Source organism: Perognathus longimembris, chromosome 7 (genome assembly GCF_023159225.1).
Source record: "Perognathus longimembris pacificus isolate PPM17 chromosome 7, ASM2315922v1, whole genome shotgun sequence".
NCBI lineage: Eukaryota > Metazoa > Chordata > Mammalia > Rodentia > Heteromyidae > Perognathus > Perognathus longimembris.
Window position 1 is genome coordinate 15,795,444 of NC_063167.1, and position 27,817 is coordinate 15,823,260.

The window sequence follows — 27,817 nt, forward strand, 5'->3', positions numbered from 1 at the left end:
CACATCTGTCCCTGGCCTCATAGCCAGAAAGAATTTAAGCAAAGGTTACCTAAACTTCCAAGCTTGATCCATAAAAACTCTTAGCTGGGGGAGCATGTGGCTCAAGTGGCAGAGCGCCTGCCTAGCAAGAACAAGGCCCTGTGCTCAAACCAGGTAACACACACACACACACACATTCAGATGAAACTCCATGCCCATACCATTGGCTTAATGTACACAGCACACTTGGGATTCACAAGTGAAAGAAGGTAGAGACCATAGCTGGGCACCGGTGGCTTACGCCTGTATATCCTAGTTACTCAGGAGGCTGAGATATGAGGATTGCAGTTTGAAGCCCGCGCTGGCAGGAAAGTCTATGAGACTTTGATCTCCAACTAAGCACCAAAAAGCTAGAAGTGGAGCTGTGGCTCAAGTGACACAGTGCCCAAGCCCTGAGTTTGAGTCCTGAGTTTGAGAAGAGGAAAGGAAGGAGGAAGAGAGGGAAGAGGAAGGGGGGGGAGGAGGAGGAAGAGGAAGAGGGGGGAGAGGAGGAGGAGGAGGATGAGGCAGAGTCCTGAGATGAAAAAGGCCAGGGTCCCTAAATTGCCTCTTGCACAGGAGTAACATAGAAAAGAAACAAGTTTCTATTACACTAAGCCACAGAGTTAGGGGGTTTATGTGCTTTAGCAATTAGCATTAGCCAAATAATACAATCATTGTACCATAATTCAGTAACCATTTCTCCCACTGGTGAGCATTTAGACTCCTGCTGATCATTTGCTATTATAAACTACACTGACAGGAATGTACACAGGCAATGCTGTATGTATGCAGGTATTATGGGATAAATTCCCAGAACTAGAAATTGTTGGTCTGGAGAATAGTTATTAATATTAATAGTGTTGACAGATCTTGTCAAACTGCCCTTGGTGGGCAAATGCTCTCTCCCCAGCAAAGTAAAGGATATCAACTTCCCCATAGATTATCAACAGAGGGGGTAATCAGTTTTAGGATCTTAATCTGCTAGGAAAGCTAAGTATTTTCTCTAAAAGGCTGCCTCTTAAATAATCCAAGTGCTGGGCTGGGAATATAGCCTAGTAGTAGAGTGCTTGCCTTGTATACACATTTCCTGGGTTTGATTCCTCAGCACCACATATATAGAAAAAGCCAGAAGTGGCGCTGTGGCTCAAGTGGTAGAGTACTAGCCTTAAGGAAAAAGAAGCCAGGGACAGTGCTCAGGCCCTGAGTTCAAGCCCCAGGACTGGCAAAAACAAACAAACAAACAAAAACATGTCATATAAAACATTAGCACTGGAGCTGGGGATATGGCCTAGTGGCAAGAGTGCTTGCCTCGTATACATGAGGCCCTGGGTTCGATTCCCCAGCACCACATATACAGAAAACGGCCAGAAGTGGCGCTGTGGCTCAAGTGGCAGAGCGCTAGCCTTGAGCAAAAAGAAGCCAGGGACAGTGCTCAGGCCCTGAGTCCAAGCCCCAGGACTGGCCAAAAAAAACAACATTAGCACTGTTTCATCTATTATTTACAATGGCCATAAAACACTTAAGACTAAACTCTTGCTTATATTTTTTTTCTGCCCAAAGATGATGCTCTACTACTTGAACCACAGCTCCTCTTATGGCTTTTTGTTGGTTGAGATAATAATCTCTCAGATTTGTCTGCCCTGGCTGTCTTCGATCCTCAGGATCCTCAGATCTCAATCTCCTGAGTAGCTGGGATTACAGGCATGAGCCACCAGGGCCCAACTTGACATATGTCTGTTGCTTGTAATCAGGAAAGTTCTGATGAATATGTGACTGGGTCATACCAATTGGGGCCATACCTTGAAGGTCATCAGATCCAACCCACCAGGGAAGACATTGGGGACGGTCCTCCCAGCAGTGACTTCCTGCAGGATCCTCAGCACCTGCACGCACTCCCTCACCCGCTGGTGTACCTGCAACACAGCCGGTCCCAGTAGGAGCTGAGGCACTCCACAGCTACCCAGTGAGAACAGTGTCCATCCACATGACTGGGGCAGATGTGGGAGGAGTTAGCCACCACATACCAGCAAACACTGCAGGACCCTCGCAGCTCACATACAAACCACCAAACGGCATAGTGGAAATGGCTCTGTCCAGACTCTACCTACCTAATCTATAGGGTTGTTAGAATGACTGAGATAATGTATATTATAGCTTTTGGGAGGTGTGGGCGGGTGTCCAATCATGGTTCTTGAATTCAAGGCCTGAGTGCTGTCCCAGAGCTTTTTCATTGAAAACTAGTGCTGTAACACTTTGAGCCATAGGGCTACTTCTTCCAGTTTTCTGGTGGTTAATTGGAAATAACAGACTTTCCTGCCCAGGCTGGCTTTGAACTGCGGTCCTCAGAGCTCAGCTTCCTGAATAGGTAGGATTACAATCGTGAGCCACCAGTGCCCAGCTCTTATAACATTTTGAAAACAAAAGGAATTTAAGAGTGTTTTTATTATCACTTCAGCACTAGGCTCTGCTTGTCTACTTATAGCACACATCAGTTATTTTTGTCTGCCTAGCACTTAACCAGTGCCCCCTCCTCCCCTTCACTCTGTCTTCTGAGGACTTCCCCATTCGAATCTAAATCTGTGTTGCTGGTGGGAGCTTTCATTTTTGGCACCCCTCCCCTCAGACTATATTAATCTATCTCTAAAAATTTATTCTGCCAGTACCAGGGCTCCACACTCATTCAGCTTCCTTCTCTACCACTAGAGAGCACTACACCTCTAAACCCACTTTTTGCTGGTTGCTTTGGAGTATGATTGTAGGCGTGAGCCACCAGCGGGTGGCTGGCTCCAGTGGTCTTGTGCCTCCTACAGCCCTCTTCGATGAGCCAGTCTGCTCCCCTTTCATCCACACAAGCTTAAATTGGCTTTCTCTCAGAGACAAATTTAACAGTCCTGATCACTACCCGATTTATTCCATGGATTGGCAAAACCCAGATGGAAATTTTCAGAGAGGGTGCTGGGGGTGTGGCTCAGTGGTATTGTGTCAGCCTAGCAAGGAAGAGACTATGAAGTTCAAACCCCTAGTATCACAAGAGAAAGAGACATAGAGAGAGGGAGAGATTAGTAAAAAGTCTTGTATATGGGGCTGGAATATGGCTCAAGTGGCAGAGCACCTGCCTAGCAAAGTGTGAATGAGGCCCTGAGTTCAAACCCTACAACTGCCTCCTTCCTCCAAAACAATAAGAGCTTAAAGCATGGCTCGAGTGGGAGAGCAACTTCCCAGCAAGACCCTGAGTTCAGACCTTCTAATCGCTAGCACCATGGACACACAGATTTTGCTTATGGAGTACGAGGGTCTAGATAAGTGTCTCCCAAACACTGTGTGTTAAAGGCTTGGTCCTCAGAGAGGTACTACTGGAACATGCTGGAACCTTTAGGAGATGGAGCCTAGTAGGAGGTCTTTTAAGCCATTGAGGCCCTGCCCTCAAGGGGGATTGTGGGATCTTGGACTTTTCCTTTCTTCTGTTTCCTAGTTCAAGAGGTGAATGGATTTTCTCCCCATCCTCCCATCAGAGGCCCAAAGCAGTGGGTTTGCCTGATCTGGGACTAGAACTTCCAAACCATAAGCTAAGTAAACCTTTTCTAAGCGAATTCTTGAAGGTATGGCATTATAGAGTTAGCCCACTAACATGACAAATACTGTGTAGTAGAGAAGACAGGCTTATTAGCTTTTCCTACTCAACCAGCACAGCCTACCTGAGGGTTCCGGATGTGGAATTTCTTCTCCCCTTCCTCAACTCTTTGGTAGGGAATCCATTCCTCCTCCAGTGACCCACAGGTGGGCTGGTTCTTCTCTGGGGGCTGCTTATAGAAATAGGTGGCCGAAGCTGACTGGTCCCTGAGATGCACATGCCATCAGGGAGAAGACAGAATATACTTGTTAGTTTACTTCTCCCCTTTACCAACTCCTTCCCAATATCTTGGGCACCTTCTGTGGCAGGCAGCAAAGGGGATCTGGGGGCAAAAGAGAATTATAAAAAAAAAAAAAAACCCATGGGTTTAGAGACCTGGATTTGAACCTTGTCTCAGCTGTGTCAGTTTAGGCAAGTTACTTGACATCTTTGAACTTGGATTTTCTTCTCTTTAAATGGATATAATAGGGCTGGGAATATGGCCTAGTGGTAAAGTGCTTGCCTCATTATACATGAAGCCCTGGGTTCCATTCCTCAGTACCACATATATAGAAAAAGCCAGAAGTGGCGCTGTGGCTCAAGTAGTAGAGTGCTAGCCTTGAGCAAAAAGAAGCTAGGGACAGTGTTCAGGCCCTGAGTTCAAGCCCCAGGACTGGCAGAAAACAAAACAAAACAAAATGGATATAATAGCCCAGTACAAGTGGCTCACGTCTGTAATCCTAGCTACTCAGGAGGCTGAGATCTGAGGGTTGCCATTCAAAGCCAGCCCAGGCAGGAAAGTCCATGAGACTCCTATCTGCAATAAACTACTAAGAAAAAGCTGGAAGTGGTGCTGTGGCTCAAGTGGTAGAGTCTAGCCTTGAGCAAAAGCAAAAGACACTCAGAGTCAGTGTCCAGGCCCAGAGCTCAAGCTCCAGGAGAGGCAAAAAAAAAAGTGGGGGGAAGGGAATAATACCCACCTTACATGACTGTGGAAGATTAAAAAGAGTACATTGGGGCTAGGGTGTAGCTCAGTGGTACGATATTTGTTTAGTATGTTTGAAGCCCTGTGTTTGATCCCTGGCACTACCTAAACAAAACAAAACAAAATCTAAAAAGAAATAATGCGTTGATGAGCAATAGCCTATATCCTAGCTCACTGCAGGTACCCAATCTAGGACAGTTCACTGTGATCGTTGCCCCTTACCTGTGTTCTGGCACTGCAACCACAAAGCCACGGGAGGCCAGCTCCATACAGAAGGCTGAATACACTGTCCTACAGAGTCACAAAGGAACAGAGGGAAGGGATTGAGTGAATAATTAGCTTTCACTCCCATACCATCCACTGTCTGCTGGCAGCCATCTTGAAAGGCCAACAGGCAAAGTGCCCTCCTCAGGTGCAGCCCAGGTGGGCTCTCCATGATCATGTTCAGGACATGTTTGCAAATCAATCCAAGGTGTGTTCTAACCCCAGAGCCAGCCCAGCCATGCACCCAATAGATTCTGGCTACCCTACTGGCAGTTTGATTATCTTATTTTGATGTATTATGTTTCCCACATTAGTGGTCAAACTCCTTAAGGACAGGGACCCTGGATCTTTATAATTCAACTCATCTGCAAATCAGTGTATGAGTCTTTTTGTCTGTGCTCCAACTTTCCATGAAGAAAGGAGTATGGCAGATACTGTTGACTGCCTATTCCAAACACTTACTTTCCCATTCCCCCTCAGTAAGAGAATCTGATTTTCAGCTGCTAACACTGTCATGCCATTAAAATACCACATCTCCCAATCTCCCTTGCAACTATGTTAGTCTGCATGATTAAATGCTAGCCCAATAGGGTAAACAGAAATATATAAAATAAAAAGAAAAAACTTTCTGCACACATTTTGTTTTGAGATGCTGGGACTGAGCCCAGGGCCTTGTACATCCCTAGCACCTAATAGACATGTTTTAAAAATAGAGGGGCCATGGGGCTGGGAATATGGCCTAGTGGCAAGAGTGCTTGCCTCGCATACATGAAGCCCTGGGTTCGATTCCCCAGCACCGCATATATAGAAAATGGCCAGAAGTGGCGCTGTGGCTCAAGTGGTAGAGTGATAGCCTTGAGCAAGAAGAAGCCAGGGACAGTGCTCAGGCCCTGAGTTCAAGCCCCAGGACTGGCCAAAAAAAAAAAAATAGAGGGGCCAGGGCTGGGGATATGGCAAGAGTGTTTGCCTCGTATCCATGAAGCCCTGGGTTCGATTCCTCAGCACCACATATACAGAAAATGGCCAGAAGTGGTGCTGTGGCTCAAGTGGTAGAGTGCTAACCTTGAGCAAAAAGAAGCCAGGGGCAGTACTCAGGCCCTGAGTCCAAGCCCCAGGACTGGCAAAAAAAAAACAACAACAAAAAAAACAAACAAAAAAAACAACCCAGTACTCATAACAAATAAAGGCTCACACTTTAAAAAAAAAAATAGAGGGGCCAGGGCTGGGAATATGGCCTAGTGTCAGAGTGCTTGCCTTGTATAAATGAAGCCCTGGGTTCGATTCCTCAGTACCACATATATAGAAAAAGCTGGATATGGCACCCTGGCTCAAGTGGTAAAGTGCTAGCCTTGAGCAAAAAGAAGCCAGGGACAGTGCTCAGGCCCTGAGTTCAAGCCCCAGGACTGGCAAAAAACAAAACAAAACAAAAAAATAGAGCTAGTGGCTCATGCCTATAATCCTAGCTACTTAGGAGTCTGAGATTTGAGGTTCACAGTTTGAAACCACTTTGAGCCACAGCACCACTTCCAGTTTTCTGGTGGCTAATGGAGATAAGAGTCTTAGACTGTCTTGCCTGGGCTAGCTTTGAACTGCAATCCTAGATCTAAGCCTCCTGAGTAGCTAGGATTACAAGTGTAAGCCACCGGCACCTGGCCTAAAATTTGTTTTTTTTTTTTTTTTTTTTGGCCAGTGCTGGGCCTTGGACTCAGGGCCTGAGCACTGTCCCTGGCTTCTTCCCGCTCAAGGCTAGCATCTGCCACTTGAGCCACAGCGCCGCTTCTGGCTGTTTTCTGTATATGTGGTGCTGGGGAATCGAACCTAGGGCCTCGTGTATCGGAGGCAGGCACTCTTGCCACTAGGCTATCTCCCCAGCCTGGCCTAAAATTTTTTAATTAGTAACGTTTTTCCTATTCTGCTTTTCTTTCTTTATTTATTTTTGAGATAGGGTCTCATTATACAGTCTAGGCCAGCCTGAACTCACTATGTAGTCTAAGCTGGCCTTGAACTTTGGTCTTTCTGCCTCAGCCTCCCAAGTACAGTTGTCTACCACTTTGCCTTGCTTATTTAATGACTTTTCCTTTTTAAATTGGTACAGGGGTTTGAGCTAAGAGCCTCAAGCCTACATGACTGGCTTGTTTGGCTGCTGTGCTACTACCATTGAGCCATACCTACAGCCAGCTCTGAATTTTACTGATTATCTTGGAGATGATTATGTCTCACCAGGCTGGCTTTGAATAATAATCCCCAAGATCACAACCTACTGAGCAGCTTGGATTACAGGTGTGAGCCATTGGCAATTGGGTTGGAAATATTTTATCATGTTATTCTCATATTTAGTCTCTGAAATCTAGCATGTATCTTATCTTACACTTGTGATAATCTCAGTTTGGACCAGGCTCATTTCAAGCATTTCAGAACTGCGTGGAGCTAGACACCATAATAGTGTCTATATAGCACTATGGTAGTGCTGACAGAGCAGCACTAGCCAGTGAGATGCACACAGTTGTTATATACAACCTCCAGAAATTTTCCTTTAAAAGGGAAAATGGTATTGCCTGAGGTGTAGATATAATGGCTTGAACTAAAGCAGCCACTCTGGGTCATGAAATAACTTTAGGAATAGAGGCCACACATGGCACAAAAAACAGTCTGGTTCTCTGGTAACTTCTCTACATCTAGCTTTCATCAGAAACTTTTCTTCTTTCCTTGACACATTGTTCTTGACACATTGAATGGCCTCGAACTTATGATCCTCCTGTCTCGGCAGGCATATGTAACCATGCTCAGTAAAAAATAAACTTTATGATGTTTTAGTCAGTATTAGTTTAGTTTAATCTTTCTTTTTTTTTTTTTTTTTTTTGGCCAGTCCTGGGCCTTGGACTCAGGGCCTGAGCACTGTCCCTGGCTTCCTTTTTTGCTCAAGGCTAGCACTCTGCCACTTGAGCCACAGCGCCACTTCTGGCTGTTTTCTATATATATGGTGCTGGGGAATTGAACCCAGGGCTTTATGTATACGAGGCAAGCACTCTTGCCACTAGGCCATATCCCCAGCCCCTCTTTCTTTCTTTTTTTTTGCCAATCCTGGTGCTTGAACTCAGGGCCTGGGCTTTTGTGTTTGAGGCTAGTATTCTACCACTAATTAACTACTAATTAAGCTGGAAGTAGAGGTATGGCTCAAGTGGTAGAGTACTAGCCTTGATTGGAAAAAGCTAAGGGCCAGAGCCTAGAACCAGTACATACACACATTAAAGAAAAAGTGAGAATAACTTCAAGAGTTAGTAGAGGTACATTGATTCACTCATTTCATTCACTTGGTCAACAAATATTTCCTGAGCATCTCCTATATGTCAGGCACTATTGAAGGCTGGAATGACAAGATGGTATTTGATTTTAAAATAGCAATCCCACCAGGCACTAGTGGCTCAGAAGGCTGAGATTTGAGGGTCATGGTTCATAGCCAGCATGGACAAGAAAATCTACAAGACTCTGCTCTCCAACTAATCACTGAAAAATCAGAAGCGGAGCTGTGGCTCAAAGCTGTAGAATGCTAGCCTTGAGCACAAAAGGTCAGAGATAGGGCCCAGGTCCTGAGTTCAAGCCCCATGATACTCTCCCTCTCTCTCTCTCATACACACACATACATACACACACACACACACACACACACACACACACACACACACACACAATCCCTGGCTACAGGGTAGACAATGGTTTGGGGTTAAGGAGGCCTCTGAGATGTGTGACACACTCTGGAACATACACTAGATGTAGATATTGATAGATAAACAAAGCATTCACAAGGTTAACCATGAACACCTACACTATAATTACTATGCCATATAACACACCAAGGCATAGAAACTAGAGGAAATCATGGGACGAATCCTGAATGGACACTAAATGAAAGAGATCTTGGTGTCTGACATTGTCAGGTCCCTCCACATGGAGAAAGGGAGAGAACTGACAAGGTGCTGCCTGCAGTAGGCGTCAACCCATCCGACTCCTCAGAAGCCACCCGTGGGAGTGCCATCCTCATCAGACAGGTGCTGAAATCCAGGCTTTCTCCCATTCACACAGGACATGAGTAAGGGGTATGGCTGGGGTTTGGAAGTTAGGCTAGCTCAGTGAGCACAAAGAACGAGCCAGTCTTATTCTCCACTGTCAACACCATGCAGAGTGGACACACAACATAGGTTTAATAAAAGATTCTCTGGGCTACAAAAGAGGAAGACAACGAGAAGCGTACATTTATATGGCTGCAGGAAGCTGAGAAGAAAAAGCTGCTTGAGAAAGGCCTTCTAGACAAGGGGAACCCAGGGTTATCGCAGGAGGCAGATGGCTGATAAGACAGCTAGCAGATGGAGATGTCTGTTATTCGGCCCTTAGAGAATAAGACTCGTCTCAGCAGCTGTCACTAGGCAAAAGAATATGATAGAAACTCTTACCTGAAGGCTCCCAAGCCATGGGAGAAGATGATCAAAGGGTATCCAGAGTCCTTTGTCTTAAAGGGGCCATTCCAGCTAACAGGCAGGCGACAAGATCCTGATATAGAGACATGGGCTATAGAATCTCTGGCTGCCCTGGACGTGTAATCCCAAAGGCAGCCTCAACACAGGCATAGGGGGGCGGGGCATTGATGGTGTCTCCCCTCTGGAGAATCACCAGTCGCCCCTGCTCCAGCCAAGGCCATCATCATTTATTTTCTCCTCTTCACTTCCCTAGGGAGAGTGAATACAATCAAAAATAAATGAAAGAGGGCTGGCAAGGTGGCTTAGCGGTAGAATGCTTGCCTAGCATGCATGAATCCCTGGGTTCGATTCCTCAGTACCACATAAACATAAAAAAGCTGGAAATGGCACTGTGGCTAATATAGTAGAGTGCTAGCCCTGAGCAAAAAAGGAAGCCAGGGACAGTACTCAAGCCCTGAGTTCAATCTCCAGGACTGGCAAAATGAATGAATGAATTAGATAATGCCAAAGGAACAGAACTGGTATGTAGCTCTGTGTAGCCTAGCATGCAGGAGGCCCCTGGTTCCATCTCCAGGGCAATGCTGAATAAACTGGGGGCAGATCCCTAAGATGCCAAGGCTGTGGGTATAGTTCTTGAGCGTAGATAATTCTACCCAGAAAAGAGTAGGAGCCTGTATGCTCTCTGTGAGCTTAAAATGTCTGATTTAGGGGCTAGGGGTGTAGTCCAGTGGTAGAGTGCTTTTTAGCATGTCTATCTGGGTTTGATCCCCAGCACTACCAGAAAAAGAAAAAGAAGAACTTTGACCGACCTCCACAATGGCTGATTCAGAGTAAGGATTAATGTGCACTGGATAAAGGAGTCATAGCTACCGTTTATGACACCAGTTGACTCAAGTGTTGCACAAGTGGCTTTGCAGACATCTCACAATGTTGCCAGCATAATGCTGCCAGGCAGGAATTCAGACAGGGTAAGTAACTTGCTTTAGGAAATCATCAATTCTGGAGAGAATACCTCAATGTTCCACGTGATTCTCTCCCAGTTCTCCACACCACCCACTGACAGATGGCTGATTATGCCTGGGTAGCCTCTTGGGCTATCTCCTAGGGATGTAACCACACAACTGAGCAAGCCCCTGCGGCCAGGCCAGCCTTACCCACAGCCAGGTTGAGCAGCAACCCCACCCAGCGCTTGTTAAACTGCAGGTAATCGGCCAGGCCAGTGCAGTACTCGTATCGAGGAATCCAGAGAGGCTGCTCTGGGGTCTCCTCCACCTCTTGGCAGGGGTAGAAGAGTCGAAAGAAGCTTCCCTGTAGCAAAGAGAGCAGCTGCTCAGCAAGAAGACAAAGCACTGCTGGGTCTCCCAGCAGACATACTCATCAGGTGTCTGGGGTACGAGAAAATCAGGGCACCAACACGAATAAACTAAGGCTTCTTCAATGTACCTAAACTTTTCTCTGTGTGTACCAGTCCTGGGGCTTGAACTCAAGGCCTGGATGCTGTCCCTCAGCTTTTGTGCTCAAGGCCAGCACTCTACCACTAGAGCCACAGCTCCACTTCCAGCTTTTTGGTGGTTAATTGGAGATAAGAGTCTCATGACCAAGGCGCATGGTCTCCCTGATATGTGGTTGTTGGGGGGAGGGGGGGACAGTAGAGATCATGTCTGTAAAATAACAAACTTCTTTTCAAATGGTATTTCTACATGTTTTGGTCAGCGACTTTACATCATTTCTCTAAAACCAAACAATTACTAAATAAACATAAAAATGTCTAGGATAGACCTATCAGAGGATCACAATAGCTCAACAGCTATGTACATATGATTGTATAAGATGAGGCTAAGCAAAATGAACTCCAAGAGATGGAATCAGGAGGATTTTATTGTTGTGGTTATATTTAATGTATTAGGTGAATTTCCTATGGCATACCCCCTGTGGTCACTGTATATGACTTTGGTACACTGGATATTGTATATATGTTTATCTGAGCTAGGGAAGGGAAAGAAACATGAGGGAGGGTGTAACAAATATGACAAGAAACTTACTCACTATTTTATTATGTAACTGTAACCCCTCTGTACATCACCTTGACAATAATTTTTTTTTTAAGTCTCATGGGCTTTCCTCCCTGGCTGGCTTCAAACTGCGATCCTCAGATCTCAGCCTTCTGAGTAGCTAGGATTACAGGTGTGAGCCACCACTGCCAACATACCTAAACTTTACATTTAGAAAATCCGAAGTGAAGCAATTTTCTTTTGAACATATATGGAAAGCTTACGTTATTATAACAAGCCAACTATATCTTTGAATTACATCTTGGAAGGGCACCAAAATATTTTGAGTGCTTGGGTCATTGAAAGATTTTGCTCTAGTCCTGAGCCCAGCCTTGGAAGAGCCTAGGGAGGTTAGAGATTTACCCTTGTGCTATACAGGGCTGGTGCTCAGGAAGCAGTAGCATACTCATTTTACAGGGGGGGAGGTGAGGGGTTACAGGAAATGGGTGTCTCTTTCAGGGGAAAGCGGTGTTCAAGAGCCAGCAGAGTAAAACCTAAGGACAGGTAGAAGAAACATTCAGAATGGAGCAGAAGGGAAATAGGTGAAGGCAGGAGAGGAGAGCATCTCCCCACTCAGGTCAGGGCCAAGGGCAATGGCACATGGCCCACTTGCTCTTCCTCTTATTAACTTGCACGAGATGAGACTGAAAACCTTCCAGGGTCAGCAATCTGCCCTCAGCTTCTTCAACTTAGATCTGCACACTTGGGACCTATGCGCCAGAGCAGGCAGCAGGCAGAAGCAATGGAGCAGTGCAGGGGAGAAGCAGGGGAGAAGGGGGTCACATACCTGGAGACTATGACCTTCCATCACATCCCCGCAGCCTACGAGGTGGGGTCCTGAGACAGGTGGAAAGCTCACAGACTGGCTGGACCCCATCGCATCACCAGTGGATTGACTCAAGTATCTGCGTGGCGTTCTGAACTTGAGGGCTGGGGGGTGGAACACAGAATGGCCTCTTGCTGGTTTCTTCCCAAAGCTCCTGTGCCCCGTGTCAACACTCCCCGCCTCCCCCACTGCGCTCCGCCCTCATGACCACATCCTCCCTGGCCTGTCACTCACTGAATCATGCATATCATTTACTTGGCTATAGACTTGGTCAATGTTTAGAGCTGCAATTTTTCCCCCTGATGGGGTAGGAAGATGGTGGTGAAGAAGAGACAGAACTTCTATATGCCTCAAAACCTACTACCAAGCACTTATGCAACGCTTACTACATGCTGGGCATGGCAGTAACTACTGTAGATACATCTACACAAGCCTTGCCCTCATCAGGACCCTGAATATCTGTCAGCAATACATCCAGCACCTTACATACATTATCTCGTTTCATTATCTCAAAAGTCTCTACAGTATCCAGTGCTGAGACCTACTGTACAGATGAGGAAACTGAGGCACAGAGAGGTTCATTAACTTTCCCTAGTTACTCTGGTGATGGGCAACAAACCCAGGCTCTGTCATCTCCTTGAGAGAGCATCCTGGCTCAAGAAAGGATTCCATTTCTTAGTTACCTTAATCAACAAATTTATTTTCTTGTTTAAACCAATAGAATTGAGGGTGTTTTTGGGGGGGTGGAATTTGGGGCAGTACTAGGGTTTGAACTCAGGACCTCATGCTTCCTAATATATACACTTTACCACTTTACACTCCTCCTCTTTTTTTTTTTTTTTTTTGTCAGTCCTGGGTCTTGGTCTCAGGGCCTGAGCACTGTCCCTGGCTTCTTTTTGCTCAAGGCTAGCACTCTGCCACTTGAGCCACAGAGCCACTTCTGGCCATTTTCTACATATGTGGTGCTGGGGAATTGAACCCAGGGCTTCATATATATGAGGCAGGCACTCTTGCCACTAGGCCATATTCCCAGCCCCACTCCTCTTCTTTTTTCATTAGTTTGGGGGACGGGATGGCTTTATACTAAGACCCTCCTACCTATGCCTCCCATGTACTCTAGGTTACAGGTGCATGCCACCACGATGCTTGGCTTATCAACTGAGATGGGAAGAGGAGGGTCTCACTAACTTTTCTTTTTTTCTTTCTTTGCCAGTCCTGGGGCTTGGACTTAGGGCCTGAGCACTGTCCCTGGCATCTTTCTGCTCAAGGCTAGCATTCTACCACTTGAGCCACAGCACCACTTCTGGCTTTTTCTATATATATGGTGCTGAAGAATCGAACCCAGAGCTTCATGTATACAAGGCAAGTATTCTTGCCACTAAACGGTATTCCTAGCCTTCACTAACTTTTCTTTTTTTTTTTTTTTGCCAGTCCTGGGTCTTGGACTCAGGGCCTGAGCACTGTCCCTGGCTTCTTTTCGCTCAAGGCTAGCACTCTGCCACTTGAGCCACAGCGCCACTTCTGGCCGTTTTCTATATGTGGTGCTGGGGAATCGAACTCAGGACTTCATGTATACGAGGCAAGCACTCTTGCCACTAGGCCATATTCCCAGCCCTCACTAACTTTTCTTGATCAGTGGGCCTCATACCACAATCTTCCTACTCTCCAACTCCAGAACTGAGATTTCTATTGTTTGCAACCTAAAGCATCTAAGTGGATATTGAGTGCTGGGCCCACATGATTAATTATTATTACCTTATTCTACCTGCTTTAAGATGCTCTGGGAGGTATCAGTTCAAGTCAAAGCATGCTTGGGCAAGAAGAGACCTTAGACATGGTTTCTGCCAGTTCTCCCCATTGCCGTGTATGTGTTTCACTGACAAAGAAGCCAAGGTCCTGAGATTCAATGAACCTCTTAATGTCAGAAGCAGAATTATTTAATTTCATTTAATTTTGCCTGTGGGACTGGAGATTGAATTTTGGATTTTATACTTGCTAGGGAAGAAGTCTACCTCTTGAGCTATACCTCTAGCCCTTTATTTATTCATTTATTTATTTTTATTGGTCGTGGGACTTGAACTCAGGGTTTGGGTGCTCTCCCTGAGCATTTTGGCTCAAGAGTAGCGGCTCTATAACTTTGAGCCATGGAGCCACTTCCAGTTTTCTGCTGGTTAATTGGAGGTAAGAGTGGCATGAACTTTCCTGCCTGGGCAGGAAACCATGGTTCTCAGATCTCAGCCTCCTGAGTAGCTAAAATTACAGGTATGAGCCATCAGTGCCTGCATTTATTTTGTTTCTGAGATAAGGTCTTACTAACTTGCCCAGACTGGACTCCAACTCAAAATCATTCAGTCTACCAGTCACTGGTGGCTCACACCTGTAATCCTAGGTACTGCGGACACTGAGATCTGAGAGGATCACAGTTCAAAGCCAGCCTGGGCAGATAAGTCCGTGAGACTCTTACCTCCAATTAACCACCAGAAACCCAGAAGTGGCGCTGTAGCTCAAAGTGGCAGAGCACTACCCTTGAGCAACAGAGCTCAGGGACAGTAGCCAGGCCCAGAGGTCAAGCCCCACCCACCTCTACCCCCACCCACAAAATCATTGTTCAGCCTCTGTCTCCAGAGTAGCTGAGATTATAGGTGTGAACCATCATGTCAGGCTGTTCTATTTATTATTAATTTTAGGGATGTTGGGGATTGAACCCAGGACCTGGCGTATGCTAGGAAGGTGCTCTACCATTGAGTTACATCCACAGCCTTTTTTATCCTCCTGTCCTCTTTCCTACCCTCACCTCCTCTTCTTTCCTTTCCTCTTCTACCCTCCTTTCCCCTTCTTCTCCCTTCTTTCTTCCCTCTTTTCACCCCTCCCTTCCTTTTTTCCTTCCCTCCCTCCCTGTTACTACTATACACAGATGTCCTGATTGTCAACTTCTACCTGTCTGGTCTAAAGGAAAACTCCAAAGAATCCTACTGTCATCATTCGACTTAATGCTGGAAGATAATAAAACAAATCATTTTCTTCTTACTGGGGCTTGAACTCAGGGCCTGAGCACTGTCCCTAGCTTCTTTTTGCTCAAGGCTAGTACTCTACCACTTGAGCCACAGCGCCACTTCTGGCTTTTTCGATATATGTGGTGCTGAGCAATCGAACCCAGGGCTTCATGTATGTGAGGCAAGCACTCTACCACTAGGCCATATTCCCAGCCCCACTCCTTCCTTTTGTTTCTGTGAAGCAAATTTTAAAATTAGCCTACGTCTTTTAAGGAAGCAGCCACACTCCTGAAGCAGTCAGTGGATCATTTAGACTTAGTCACTGACTCTGACCTTTTTCCTGTGCGGCTGAAGGCATATGCATGAGACATGTGACAGCAGAGCAGCTGCAGTCCTGTCATAAGCAGAGTCAGATAAAATACCACAAGAGTCCTGAAGAGAGACAGGGCTCCCAAGCTTGGACCCAGAGAGCGAGAGAATGTGCCTCAAGCTTGGGCACAGATGGCAAGGCCATCCTGTCAATTGTCCAAGTAGAAGAAAGTGTCAAGTAGAAGAAAGTGGGAGCAAAGGCAGAGTATGAAGAAAGGACATGTGAGAAACAGGGCTTGTTAGTGATGGACACGGGAAGAGAAGGCTGTGACAAGGCCTATGTACCAGACCCTGAATCATTAGGCAAAAGTGTCAGAATCTGTTATAGATTCTGGGTATGAAAGAAGTCAGGTGCTACAAATGTGGCTTAGTGGTAGAGTGCTGGCCTAGCATGCATGAAGCCCTGGGTTCGATTCCTCAGTACCACATTATGTAGAAAAAAAGCCAGAAGTGGTGCTATGACTCCAGGGACAGTGCTCAGCCCCTGAGTTCAAGCCCCAGGATGGGGAGGCTGGGGGAGGTTGGGGGAACAAGCATGACAGCTGCACCTGGCCCTGACTTTTTGCTGGCTAACCAGACATAACAGTCTCTTGAATTTGTCTTCCCAGGATAGCTTCAAACTTCATTCCTCAGATCTTATCCTCCTGAGTACCTAGGAATTTAGGTATGAGCCCCTAGCACCTGGCTAGCTGTGAGATCTTGAGGAAGCTCCTTTAAACTCTGACTCTCTGATAACTTATCTACTTGATAAAACAGCTTGATTGGTGAAGATAATTAAGTAATGCATGCAAAACACCTGAAATATAGCCAACAATAATTACTAATTCCAAACGAATTACTTTACATATAAGACTTTTCTGATCCTAAGTGTTTTATATGTAAAATGAGGACAGTTTCATAAGTGAAATTTAAACAAGAAAATTAATACTACCTACCTAGGGCCTGGTACATTTAAGTGCTCATAAGATGTCAGGAACTAATTAACAGTGCCATGGCTCTCTTTCAACATACCCAGCCAAGATCGCTTTCATTTTGCCTTTGGCAAAACGGATTCTCACCTTGCAGCCTTTTCAAGCCAAGATGCCCTTACCCAAGCCAGAGTCCATTTAGCAGGGTCAGGAGGGCCCTTTAGAGGGTATGACCAGGGTTTACAGTGCAGCTGTCCTCCTGCTTGTCCCAACGCCCTTCCCACCCATACGGTATCAGGGCTGAATCTAAGATAAACCTCCCTAGAGGCTCAATGGTGCGACTCAATCTTTGGTCTCTGGAGAAGCAGGGTAATAGCACCCTGGTTTTAGATCGAGATAAAAGCTCAAAGGGTAGGTTTGAGTAACAAGGTGGCAGAACTAAATGTAGTAAAAACAAATCCTGTTGTTTGCAAGCTCTCTCGCAGCCCAATCTCGGCCCAACCAGCGATGCCCAACTCCACTGTTTCCACGCAGAAAGCGAGTCCGTCCCCGGAGGCACCTGCCGGGGGGGGTCCCGGAGAGCCAGGGGCCGAGGGGGACGAGAACCTCGACGGCTGGCCGGGGTCAAGTTCGCGGCGAGAGGAAGAAGGAACGTCAGAGAAGCACACGGAGAGTGGAGGACACGAGAGAGGCGAGGCTGTGCGGCCGAGGGGAGGGAGCTAGAAGTGGGGGAGGGTGTCGATTCCGGGGGGGCGCCAGCGTGAAACGAGAGGAGACGCGGGGCGGAGATTAATGACGAACGTGAACTAATCTGATGTTTAATGAGAGAGACAGTGCCTGGGATTGAGAGTCGAGGAGGCCCCAAGCCAGATTGACCAAATTACGGAAAAGTCTCATTATAGTTCAGTCCAGAACGGGAGCTTCTCGCCACACTTACCCAGTCAAGGTGATCCCCTCAAGTGACCACCTGAGACGTTTCACTCCACGGAAAAGTGAACCCTCCCCAAGAACCCCGCCCAAGAACCCCGTGGCCCTCTGGTAGTTGTAGTTTCCAGGGCTCAACCTGGAGAGCATAAACGCGCTTCCCGCCTCTCCGTCTGAGACTACAACTCCCGAAGGAAGCCGCGCGAGCTCGCGCCTTTGCAACGCTAGGACTGCATTTCCCATCGGTCTCTGCGACTCTGTCAGGCTGACAGAATCCGCCCAAGACCCAGGAGGCGGTGCGCTTCCTCCCCCTGGCGGTCTCGTGGAGCACCATCCGGGTGACAGGACTGAGCGGAGGCTTACTGCTAAGTAGTTCCGATAGGTAACCCTCCGCCTCGCGGGGGGGCCCCCCCTCCGGGTTCCCAGGCGCCTCTGGAAGCCGGACCCGGCTCCATTCATTTCTAGCTCCGTGAAGTGGGGAGGTGGTCGCAGCTCGTTCTGTGTCGGTGTGCGCGTGGCTTGCTGTGAAGATTGGAGTCCGATCGTTTACGTGAAAGGCGTGTTTCCCACCGACTCGGGACCTGTTGACCTTTGTGGTTTTTCCAATGTCCTTCTTAAGAGGCCGGGGACCGAGAGGAGCCTGAGATGGGCGGGGTGGGGCAGGGGGTGGGACGGGGAGAGGGGCTGGGGAGCACAGGGCCGGGGGTGGGGTGGAGGGGTGGGGCACGGGGCCGGGGGCACCTGCTAACCCTCCACTCAGCCTCACTCCACCGCCCCACGCTAATTCCTGGATACACCCTGATAAACCCAGTGCCCTCCCCAGCCTCAGAATTCACAGACCAGCGTCCAGTTCACACAAAGGAATCATGACAACACCAGTATCTGTGCGCCAGTGAGGAAAAACACTCCAAGTGGGAGCCCTGAAAGGAGGGGATTGGGGATTGGCCGGACTTGGGTGAAAGGGAGTCGTCTCCAAAGCTTCTTGTGGGAAGAGATGTTGAAATTGAGACACACACACACACACGCCCAAGGCAGGAGTGCAGGGAGTGTGGAGAATGCTTCAATGCTTGCCACAGCGCCGCATGGGAGGGAGGGAGAAAATGGAGAGACACGGGAAGGTAGGCAGGGCCCCAGACTCAAGAGGGGCCTACATGCACTTTAAAAACATTCATCATGGGGCTGGGAATATGGCCTAGTGGCAAAAGTGCTCATCTCCTATACATGAAGCCCTGGGTTTGATTCCTCAGCCCCACATATATAGAAAAAGCCAGAAGTAGTGCTGTGGCTCAAGTGGCAGAGTGCTAGCCTTGAGCAAAAAGAAGCCAGGGACAGTGCTCAGGCACTGAGTTCAAGCCCCAGGACTGGCAAAATACAAAACCAGACGAAAAAACATTCAACGTGGGTGTGGGTGTGATGGTTGACACCTGTAGTCCCTGTGCTCAGGAGGCTGAGGCAGGAGTATCTCATGTTAAAGGCTGACCTGGTCTACACATTGAGACCTTGTCAGAAAAAAAAAAAAAAGAAATACTACCAAAAACAAAAAACAAAACAGCGCTCTACAACTTGCTGAAAAAGGTCCCAGCTTCTTAGCCAGGTATTCAAGGTTCTACTCAGCCACATCTGGCCAGTCTGGTGCTCATGCTGTTCCCAGACCAGAACCCCCTCTCCTCTACCCTGCCCCCAGCTACGTATGCCTCTTGTACCTCCTGACCATTCTGAGAATTGCTCTCTGCAGTTCCCTCCACCAGCTTCTCTGGTACCAGGATCTACTTTGTCCTGCGAGGCAGGTCCTCAGTTCTCTTCAGCCTTTACAGTTCCTCGTAAGTCCTCTCTCTCTATGAAGTTTCCTTGATCTCCCTAGTACAAAGGATCCTGCCACCTCTCAGACACTTTGACAGTGTATGTACTTTTTGTTTGAGAGCTTTGCTCTCACAGTCTTAACATCTACAAGATTGGGGGTCTGAACTCTCAAAAACACAAAAGGTAAAAAACTGTGAGAGCGAGGGTATGGGCATGACTCAAGTGGTAGAGAGCCTGCCTAGCAAGTGCAAGGCCTTGAGTTCAAACACAAGTACTACCAAAAAGAAAAGGGTGAGTTTCTTGAGGTCGAGTCCTCTATACGCCCGTCTATATGACTCCCAAATCACCAGTGTCTACAGTCCTTAAGTTCTTATCTCTCCTCCTGAAACACTATCACCACTAGTATCCTTCCAAGAACCAAGACAGAGCCATCGGGAAAGTAATGACAGAACAGTGCTGCGGTAATTAAACTCCAGATTTAGTTAAAGCTGTGTTTGGTGGCAGTAGCCGCAGAACAGAACATACTTCGTGTGGACTGGAGAAGGGCTCACTTTGGCTAATTAATCAGGAACACTCATGACAAAGCAGAATCCTGCTCGTGAGAAGGGTTCCTGGGGATCATGTCTTCAAGTCAGGGCCCTTTGCTGGCCAGCATAGTTTAAAATTTCTCACATACAGTTGGATGCCAGTGGCTCACTCCTGGAATCTTAGCTATTCGGGAGATCTAAAGATGGAGGCTCAATGCCAACTCAGGAAGAAAAGCCCTGGCACCTCAATCTCCAATTAATCAACAAAAGGCCAAATTGGTGGCCTGGCTCAAGTGGTAGAGCACTAGCCATAAGCAAAAGAAAAAAAAAAGCTGAGAGAAGCTACTCAGGTGGCTGGGATCTGAGGATCGAGGTTCAAAGCCAGTCCAGGTAAGAAAGGCCCCATGAGACTCTTATCTCCAATAAACCACTCAAAAACTGGAAGTGGAGCTGAGGCTCAAAATGATAATCTGCTAGCCTGGAGCAAAAGAGCTCAGGGACAGCACTCAGGTCTTGAGTTCAAGCCCAACACAGATTAAAAAAAAAAAAAAGCTGGGTGAGAGTGTAAGGCCCTGGTATACACTACACACACACACACACACACACACACACATTTCAGACATGAAGCCATCCCCGCATGCTTTGCTTCCTTTGTCACTATAAGGAAGCTCTTCCTTGAGCCTGATCAAACTCTTTCCCATTGCAAAATAAGACGATTGCATTCCATTATGTTCCAGTTTGCTGGAAGTGGCTGGTCTTCTAACCTTTTCATCAAATTTCCACCTCCAAAGGCCCTAAGTTTGCTGCAAGTCAGATACTCTCCCAACTTTGACCTTGACCTTGTGGCTAAGACACGTTTTTTGAAGTTGGTATTTAGGGAATCAGCTTTGGATTCCTATTCTTCCCCTTACCTGCTAAAGTTGGTGGTTAACACTTTTTAAATCAAACTGTAATAGAGATAAAATAGGTAGAGGGGATGAATTTGGGTCCTTTTTGGGACCTTAGGCCTGTGCAGGGTGAGGCAGAACAGCATGGCGGGAGAATGTAGTGAGGCAAAGTGGCTCACCTCATGGTGGACAGGAAGCAGAGGGTGGGCCAGAAAGGGACAGGGACAAGCAGACCCTTTCTAGATACATCCTCAGTAACCCCCTTCCTTCACCCTGGTCCCTCGTCCTAATAGCTTGTTCCGTATGAACCCATCCGCGATTCACCTGTGATGAACTCGGTCACCTCGTGAGCCAGTCACTTAACATTAGCTCTAGCTGGAGACCAAGACTTCAACAGAGCCTTTTTTGTGGGGAGGAGGCACTTCCTCTTCAAACGCCACCATCCCCCTCAGTCCTCCAGGTACTCCTCCGATGAACTCTATTTTTTTTTTTTTTTGCCAGTCCTGGGCCTTGAACTCAAGGCCTGAGCACTGTCCCTGGCTTCTTTTTGCTCAAGGGTAGCTCTCTGCCACTTGAGCCACAGCGCCACTTCTGGCCATTTTCTATATATGTGGTGCTGGGGAATTGAACCCAGGGCTTCATGTATACAAGGCAAACTCTCTTGCCACTAGGCCATATTCCCAGCCCCCTGATGAACTCTAAACATCATTGTCCAGCACAAATCTGTGCTGAGTTCTTGGCATTCCTCACCTCACTCTATCAATACAGTGACTTTGAAAAGTGGGTAGCACCACCCCCTGTTTACAAATGGGAAACTGAGGTACATGGAGGCCAGGTGGCTCGCTCAAACTCAAGGTCTAGTTAATGACTGGAAAAGCTGGTATTAAAGCTCCTACCTCCCTGTCACCTACCATCACTAGATGCCTGACTGGAGGAAAAGGACAGGGACTGGGCTGGGAATATGGCCTAGTGGCAAGAGAGCCTGCCTCGTATACATGAAGTCCTGGGTTCAATTCCCCAGTACCACATATATGGAAAATGGCCAGAAGTGGCGCTGTGGCTCAAGTGGCAGAGTGCTAGCCTTGAGCAAAAAGAAGCCAGGGACAGTGCTCAGGCCCTGAGTCCAAGGCCCAGGACTGGCAAAAAAAAAAAAAAAGACAGGGACTGGGGTGCCTGAAGTACTTCCACATTCTCCCTCTCTCAGGCCTAACCCTAGAGCTGAGGGGGCATCTCCCAGAGCCCTAGCTAGGAGGAGCAGGGACTCGGAGGCCCTGAGGAAGGACCCGAGGCAGAGGGGGCTTCTAGAATCGGCCAGTGAAGCTGATGAGAGCACCGCCCTTCCTGTTTGCTGGCTCCTTGCAGGCCTTTGGGAGTTTACTTGGCCTCAGCAGCATGCTGCTGCCCAGAATCCCTCAATTGAAATGCTTCCTGGAGGCTGTGCCAGTTCAGAAATGCCAGAGGCCAAGCCAGGCTCCACTCCTTGCTCCCCGTCTCCCCCAACTGGCTCTAGCTCCATGGGGTTCACCAAATACCTAGGGAAGTCTTGTCAGCCTGCATGGCATGAGCTGGGCTGCCAGGTACTAGAGTCAGTGGGGTAGAAGGCTTACCGCAGTACTGTCAGTGTGTGTGTATGTGTGTGTGTGTGTGTGTGTGTGTGTGTGTGTGTGTATATGTGTGTGTGCGCTTCATCTTAGGGCTTCATCTTGGGGCCTGATGTTCCTGCTCACTCTTTTTTTTTTTTTTTTTTTTGCAGATGGCTAGCACTCTTCTACTTCCTGCTTTTTGTCAGTTGGTTGGAGAGATTAGTCTCCTGGCATCAAACCTCAGTCCCCCAGATCTCAACCCCCTGAGTCATAGAATTACAGGTGTGTGCCACTGGCACCCAGCCTGTCAGTCTGTTTTCAAATCCTTCTGGAAATCGGGTTTGGTGGCACACATCTTTTACCCCAGCTATTTGGGAGTCAGAGACAGGAGAATAGTGAGTTCAAAGCCAGGCCAAGTTAGTAAGACCTAGCAAATTAGGTAAATGGGAGCAATACTATAGGCAGTAGAAGGGGCGGTGGCAAGGTAGACAATGAAAATAACTTGCTAAGTGAATTAAAAAACAAAATAAGAACCAAAGGGTTGCAGCATAGCTCAAATGGTGGTAGAGTTTTTGTCAAGCAAGCATGAAGCCCTGGGTTCAAACCCAATGGAAAAAAAGACTGGGTTTAAGGCCTGGCTCTTCTGCCTGGTAGCAGTGAGACTTTGGTCATGTCCCTTAGCCTCTCTGAATCTGTCGTCTACCTGCAAAGTGGAGATGGTAATAATGCCTACCTATAAGGGCGATAGTGACAATGTGTAAAATAATGTCCAGCACATGGAAAACACCAGGAAGTGTTTGTTGTCACTGTTCCTTGATGGTGACTGTTTTCAGAGGTTACCGAGCAAGTAGCATGTATGCTGAGGACTGGACTTAAGGAAGGAGCCATAGGCAGTTCTGGGGACAGTCTTCAATGTTCCAGGAAGAAAGACTAGCTAGGGAAAAGGCAGGGTCTGAGAAACTGAGAGAAGACCGTGTGGGGCCCACAGAGACTGTTCTAGCCCATGGGAAAAGAAGCCTGGATTTTTATCCAAAGTCATTGGAAGCTATTGGGGCCTGGTTTTAAAGTATAGGCTGGCTGGGTGCCAGGGGCTCATGCCTGTAAGCCTAGCTACTCAGGAAGCTGAGATCTGAGGAGTGGGATTCAAAAACCAATGATGGGAGGGAAGTCTATGAGACTCTCATCTCCAATTAACAAGCAAAACACCACGAGTGGCGGTGTGGCTCAATTGATAGCAGGCAAACCTTGGGTGGAAAAGGCTAACGGGTAGCATCCAGGCCCTGAGTTGATTTTACTCATAGATTCCCACATCATACGCTGGGAAGGATGCACCCAGGGAAGTGTCAAAATAATCAGAGGTAGAGAGAGGCAGGAGAAATTAGGGCAGAATTCCTTATTAGGCTTTCCTTTGGGAAGAAACTGGCAACGGAGTAGACAAGTCAGGACTGGCTAGTTTGGCTTACTTCAGCATGTCCTGAGGCCTCGAGGGTGTCCTAAGCTCTTTCATCCCTGGCCTAGATGATCAAAGCAGGGAATAGTGTGGCCTTGAATGTGGGCCAGCAGATGATGTGTGGGGCGTGGGCTCTGGGCGGGAGTTTGTACCTTTGAAAGGCCCCCTCCAGGAACAGCTTCTTCCTTCTCTAGGGACTGGCTAACTCTGGCAAGGCACTGGGATCAAAGCATCAAAATGCAGAAAAGGGGCCAGGTGGGTGTAGTCACTCATACCTGCAATCCCAGCTTTTCAGCAGGAATAGGTAACAGTTTGAGGCCAGCCCAGGCAAAAGCGCAAGCCCCTATCTGAACAACACACAAGCTACAAACTACAGCAAAAGGGCTTGCAGGGGGTGGGGGGAGGATAGGGTAGAGGCTTGGCTTAAGTGATGGTGTGCTTGAAACAGGCTTTAAGAGTTTGACAGGTCATGATAAACATCCAGGGAGGCCCATCTGTACTTGTTTCTGGGGTTCATACCTGTGCTGCCCTCTCCTGGTCACGGATGGCATTGCCTTATGTTTCAGATAGTCACAACTCCCCTAAAGAGGTTCTAGGAAAGGAGACCTCCAGGACTGGAGATGAATAAAAAAGGAGCAGGTGCTCAGCATCCAGCAACTTCTCCCATAAGAGCTTCACAATCCTGACAGACCACGGTGTGAATCCCAGCTGCATCGCCTGCTAGAGGGGTGATCGTCATCAAGGGATAAGAGCATTCTACATCTTCCTTAATCTGGAAGCAGAGCTCAGAGGCCTTAGAGGCTGTAAGAAGTAAGTCGAGTCCTGTATATAAGAGGCCCATCAATTCTAGCAATACTTATCAAATATTAAGAAATGTCAGCCTGGGGCCAGGCTTCTGATGCCAGGCCAAGACTCAGAGAGGAAGAAGACAAAGCCCCCTCCTCCTCAGGGCCCACCTCTGGGGGCTGTCCTGTCCAGCTGGACCTCAGCCCCAGCTCCCACCCTCTGGGGGGCATCTCCACACAGCTATGTTGAGCACATACATCCCTGGGGAGGGAGGGAGGAGAGAAGCAATAAGTTCTCTTGCCTCTGTGTTGGAAAGCAGACTGTTAATTACCTGGGTGAGCAGCAGCCTGCCTGCTAGGTAACACTTACCAGGCTGACTCTGCGGATTAACCCCTTGACAACCAAGACTGAGGTGTGAGCTGCTTTAGGTGGGTCCTAAGATCTGGCTTAATGCTTCTAGAACCTTCTGGGTCTAATTCAGGGGAAAGCTACTCGAGGAAAGAACAGAATGACTTCAGGATTAAGGGGTTCAAGATGTATTTACTCTACTCAACCAGTTCTGCTCCTGGCCATACTTTTGCCCTAGAAGAGGAGTAGCCAGGACTCAACCCTCAGTCTGTAGTTTGTGGCATGAACAGGGTTTCCTGTGCGATGTCTGCTCACCTTGATTGCCTCTGGCTTCCCTTGGGTAAGAGAAACCTACTTTTGACAGGAGGGGTACTGCCCAGACCCTAGCAGTACACAACCCTGGCCCTGTGGGCAAGATAAAGTTGTGTGCATGTGTACAAACCCATACAGTTTGCCAGACACTTTTTCAAGTGTCATCTCAGACAAGAGTTTCCCCCCTCCTCCAAAAAGCATCAATGAAGAGGGCGATAGCCCCTCTGATGCAGTGGTTGAAAACCAGGTTCAGTTGCTTGATGGTTGGGCAGCCTTGACTAGCCTCATCTATAAAGTGGGCAGAAGAGCCACCTGCCCTGGCAGGTCTAAGCTATGAAGGTTGAATGAAAGCTTTATATAGAAAGGAGTCAGGGGCTGGGAGTGTGGCTTGGTGGTAGAGTGCTTGCCTAGCATGCATGAAGCCCTGGGTTCACTTCCTCAGCACCACATAAACAGAAAGAAGCAGCGCTGTGGCTCAAGTGGTAGGGTGCTAGCCTTGAGCAAAAAGAGATGCAGGGACAGTGCCCAGCCCTGAGTCCAAGCCCCAGGACTGGCAAAAAAAAAAGGAGTCAGTAGTGACACCAGTGATATGTTCAACAAATGTGTTAGCCCCTCCCTCCTTTGAATTCTCCATTTTACAAAAGAAGTAAACAAGGCCTCATGAGTTTATACCAAATTATAATCCTCTGGATGTTGAAATCCTATAAGTGTATGGCTTGCAGCTTGTATTTCAGGCCCAGTGATACAGCACTTACCCAGCACACACAAGGCCCTGAGTGCAATCGTCAGCACAGCAAAATAAACAAAGAAAAAGTCCTTTAAACAAACACACAAAACTGTTGTATGTCACTCCCTGCTGAGGAAACTGTTAGAAGATTCGGAGGACTTGTTGATGATAGTAGTCGATGACACACAGAGAACACTGAACGAGACTTCTGGTGAGATCCCAAATTGCCCAGTACCTTGGAGTACTCTCTACTGCTCGGAAATCATTTGTAGCTGCATGAGCCAATAGCTCATGGAATCCTGGCTACTCAAGCGGCCGAAATCCAGAGGTCTGCAGGTCAAAGAATTGTGAGATTCCACTACTGGAACAATCAGTCAAAAGCTGGACTGGAGAGGTGAATCAAGAGGTAAAGCACCAGCTGAGAAGGCAAGTCCAGTGAACACAAGGCCCTGATGGCAAGTTTCAGTAAAAGCAAAGCAAGCAAAGAAGCAAGGAAGGAAAAAGAAAACAAGAGAAATCATTTGTGTCACTTTAGAATAAGAACCATTGGTATCGGATCTCTTTTCTTCAAGTAACATCATAGTTCTCAGACTTACACTTGGGCTCTAATACTCAAAGTAGAACAAGTGACCTTCCCTCAGGGAGCACTTGGGGACTTGCTACCTAGAGAGAGCACGCAGAACCTGTTTTCCCCAAGCTGCTTCCTTGGCTCTGCAGTTGGGGCCAGGTGAGGAGTGACCTGCTGAGCACCCCCTACCCCCCACCCCCGGGGGCAGGAGGCAGCCTCACTACAGCAGAGTAGACCATTGTTGCAGTCTTGTGAAGATGCCTGATCACGTGGGCTTCTCTGTATCCAAGCAAATGAGAGCTGAGAACCCAGAGCCTCCAAAACCTTCACAGAGCCAGAGGAGCAGCAGCAGACAGGAAGAACAGGTGGGTTTCTGTGGGGCAACATGCCACGGACATTCCAAGACTTGGTCTGGGCTTCTGGGATGGACAACTAGGTATCCTAGGGCAAGCCAGGCCCCCTCCCTGCATCGGGAGGGTATGGGTGATAAGGATGCTGTGTGTTTAGGTCTTGCTCAGTGCCAGGCATGGTACCCCTGGGGTCCTGAATCCTGAAATCCTCATCTTCTTCCTCTTAAACCTTTACAGAAGGAGCTATTATGAGCCTCCTCATTGTACAGATGAGGAAACAGGAGCATAGAAGTAACTGCCCAGGAACACAGAGATTGTTAAGAATCCTTGTGCTTTGCTCTTTGAGTGTGTGCATGTGTGTTTGTGTGGGTAGTATGTACATTCACCAGTACTGAGGCTTGAACTCAGGGCCTACGTACTGTTCCTTGATTTTTTTCACTCAAGGTTGGTTCTATACTACTTGAGCCAAACCTCCATTTCTGGTTTTTTTTGGTGGTTCATTGGTGATTATGATCTCACAGATGTTTCTGTGCAGGCTGACTTTGAACCCTGATCCTCAGATCTCAGCCTCCTTAACTAGCTAGAATGACAGGCATAAGCCATTAACACATGGCCGTGGGCTCTGCTCTCTCTTTTTTTTTTTTGTAATTTATTTATTAATTAAACACAAATTTTTTGACAAGGTGTTGTGCAAAAAGGGTACAGTTACATAGTAGGGCAGTGTGTACATTTCTTGTGATATCTTACACCCTGTTTTTCTTTTAGGCTCTGCTCTTACCACAGCACTGTTGAGTGCTGGAGGCCCCTTCCTCTCTGAAGCCTGTGGCTTTCTCTCTGGAGATGGCAGGCCCAGCCTGCAGAGAAGCAAGGAGGGAGGGAGAAGGCCCAAAGAGGGTAAATTCAGATCAAAAGTGGTGGTGTTAGCCCTTGTTCCCTTACAGCCTTGGGCGGGAAGCAATTTTGTATCCAGACAGTGGCTGCCCTGCTGTGAAACAAACTCTAGAGTGCTCTGAGCTCCACTTCCTGACTCTCACATCCGCAGAAAGGCCTGCTTCA

At 47.6% G+C, this 27,817-nt stretch overlaps 1 protein-coding gene across 3 annotated transcripts in view; it reads right to left on the reverse strand.

The window, feature by feature from the left end:
• Positions 1-17,481, reverse strand: part of Pafah2 (platelet activating factor acetylhydrolase 2) — a 31,351-nt gene extending 13,870 nt beyond the window's left edge. The window contains exons 1-7 of one of the 3 annotated variants that reach the window (XM_048350559.1): positions 17,437-17,481; positions 12,191-12,333; positions 10,507-10,660; positions 9,329-9,425; positions 4,839-4,907; positions 3,717-3,858; positions 1,821-1,934 (exon numbers count right to left, since the gene is read on the reverse strand). In XM_048350559.1, coding sequence (XP_048206516.1) covers positions 1,821-1,934; positions 3,717-3,858; positions 4,839-4,907; positions 9,329-9,425; positions 10,507-10,660; positions 12,191-12,280 — 666 coding nt within the window. In that variant the 5' untranslated portion in view covers positions 12,281-12,333; positions 17,437-17,481. Of the gene's footprint in view, positions 1-1,820; positions 1,935-3,716; positions 3,859-4,838; positions 4,908-9,328; positions 9,426-10,506; positions 10,661-10,795; positions 10,851-12,190; positions 12,334-17,436 lie in introns of those variants that run through there. The other 2 variants (XM_048350560.1, XM_048350561.1) reach the window with 2 other exon arrangements.
• Between the last annotated feature and the right edge of the window lie 10,336 nt (positions 17,482-27,817).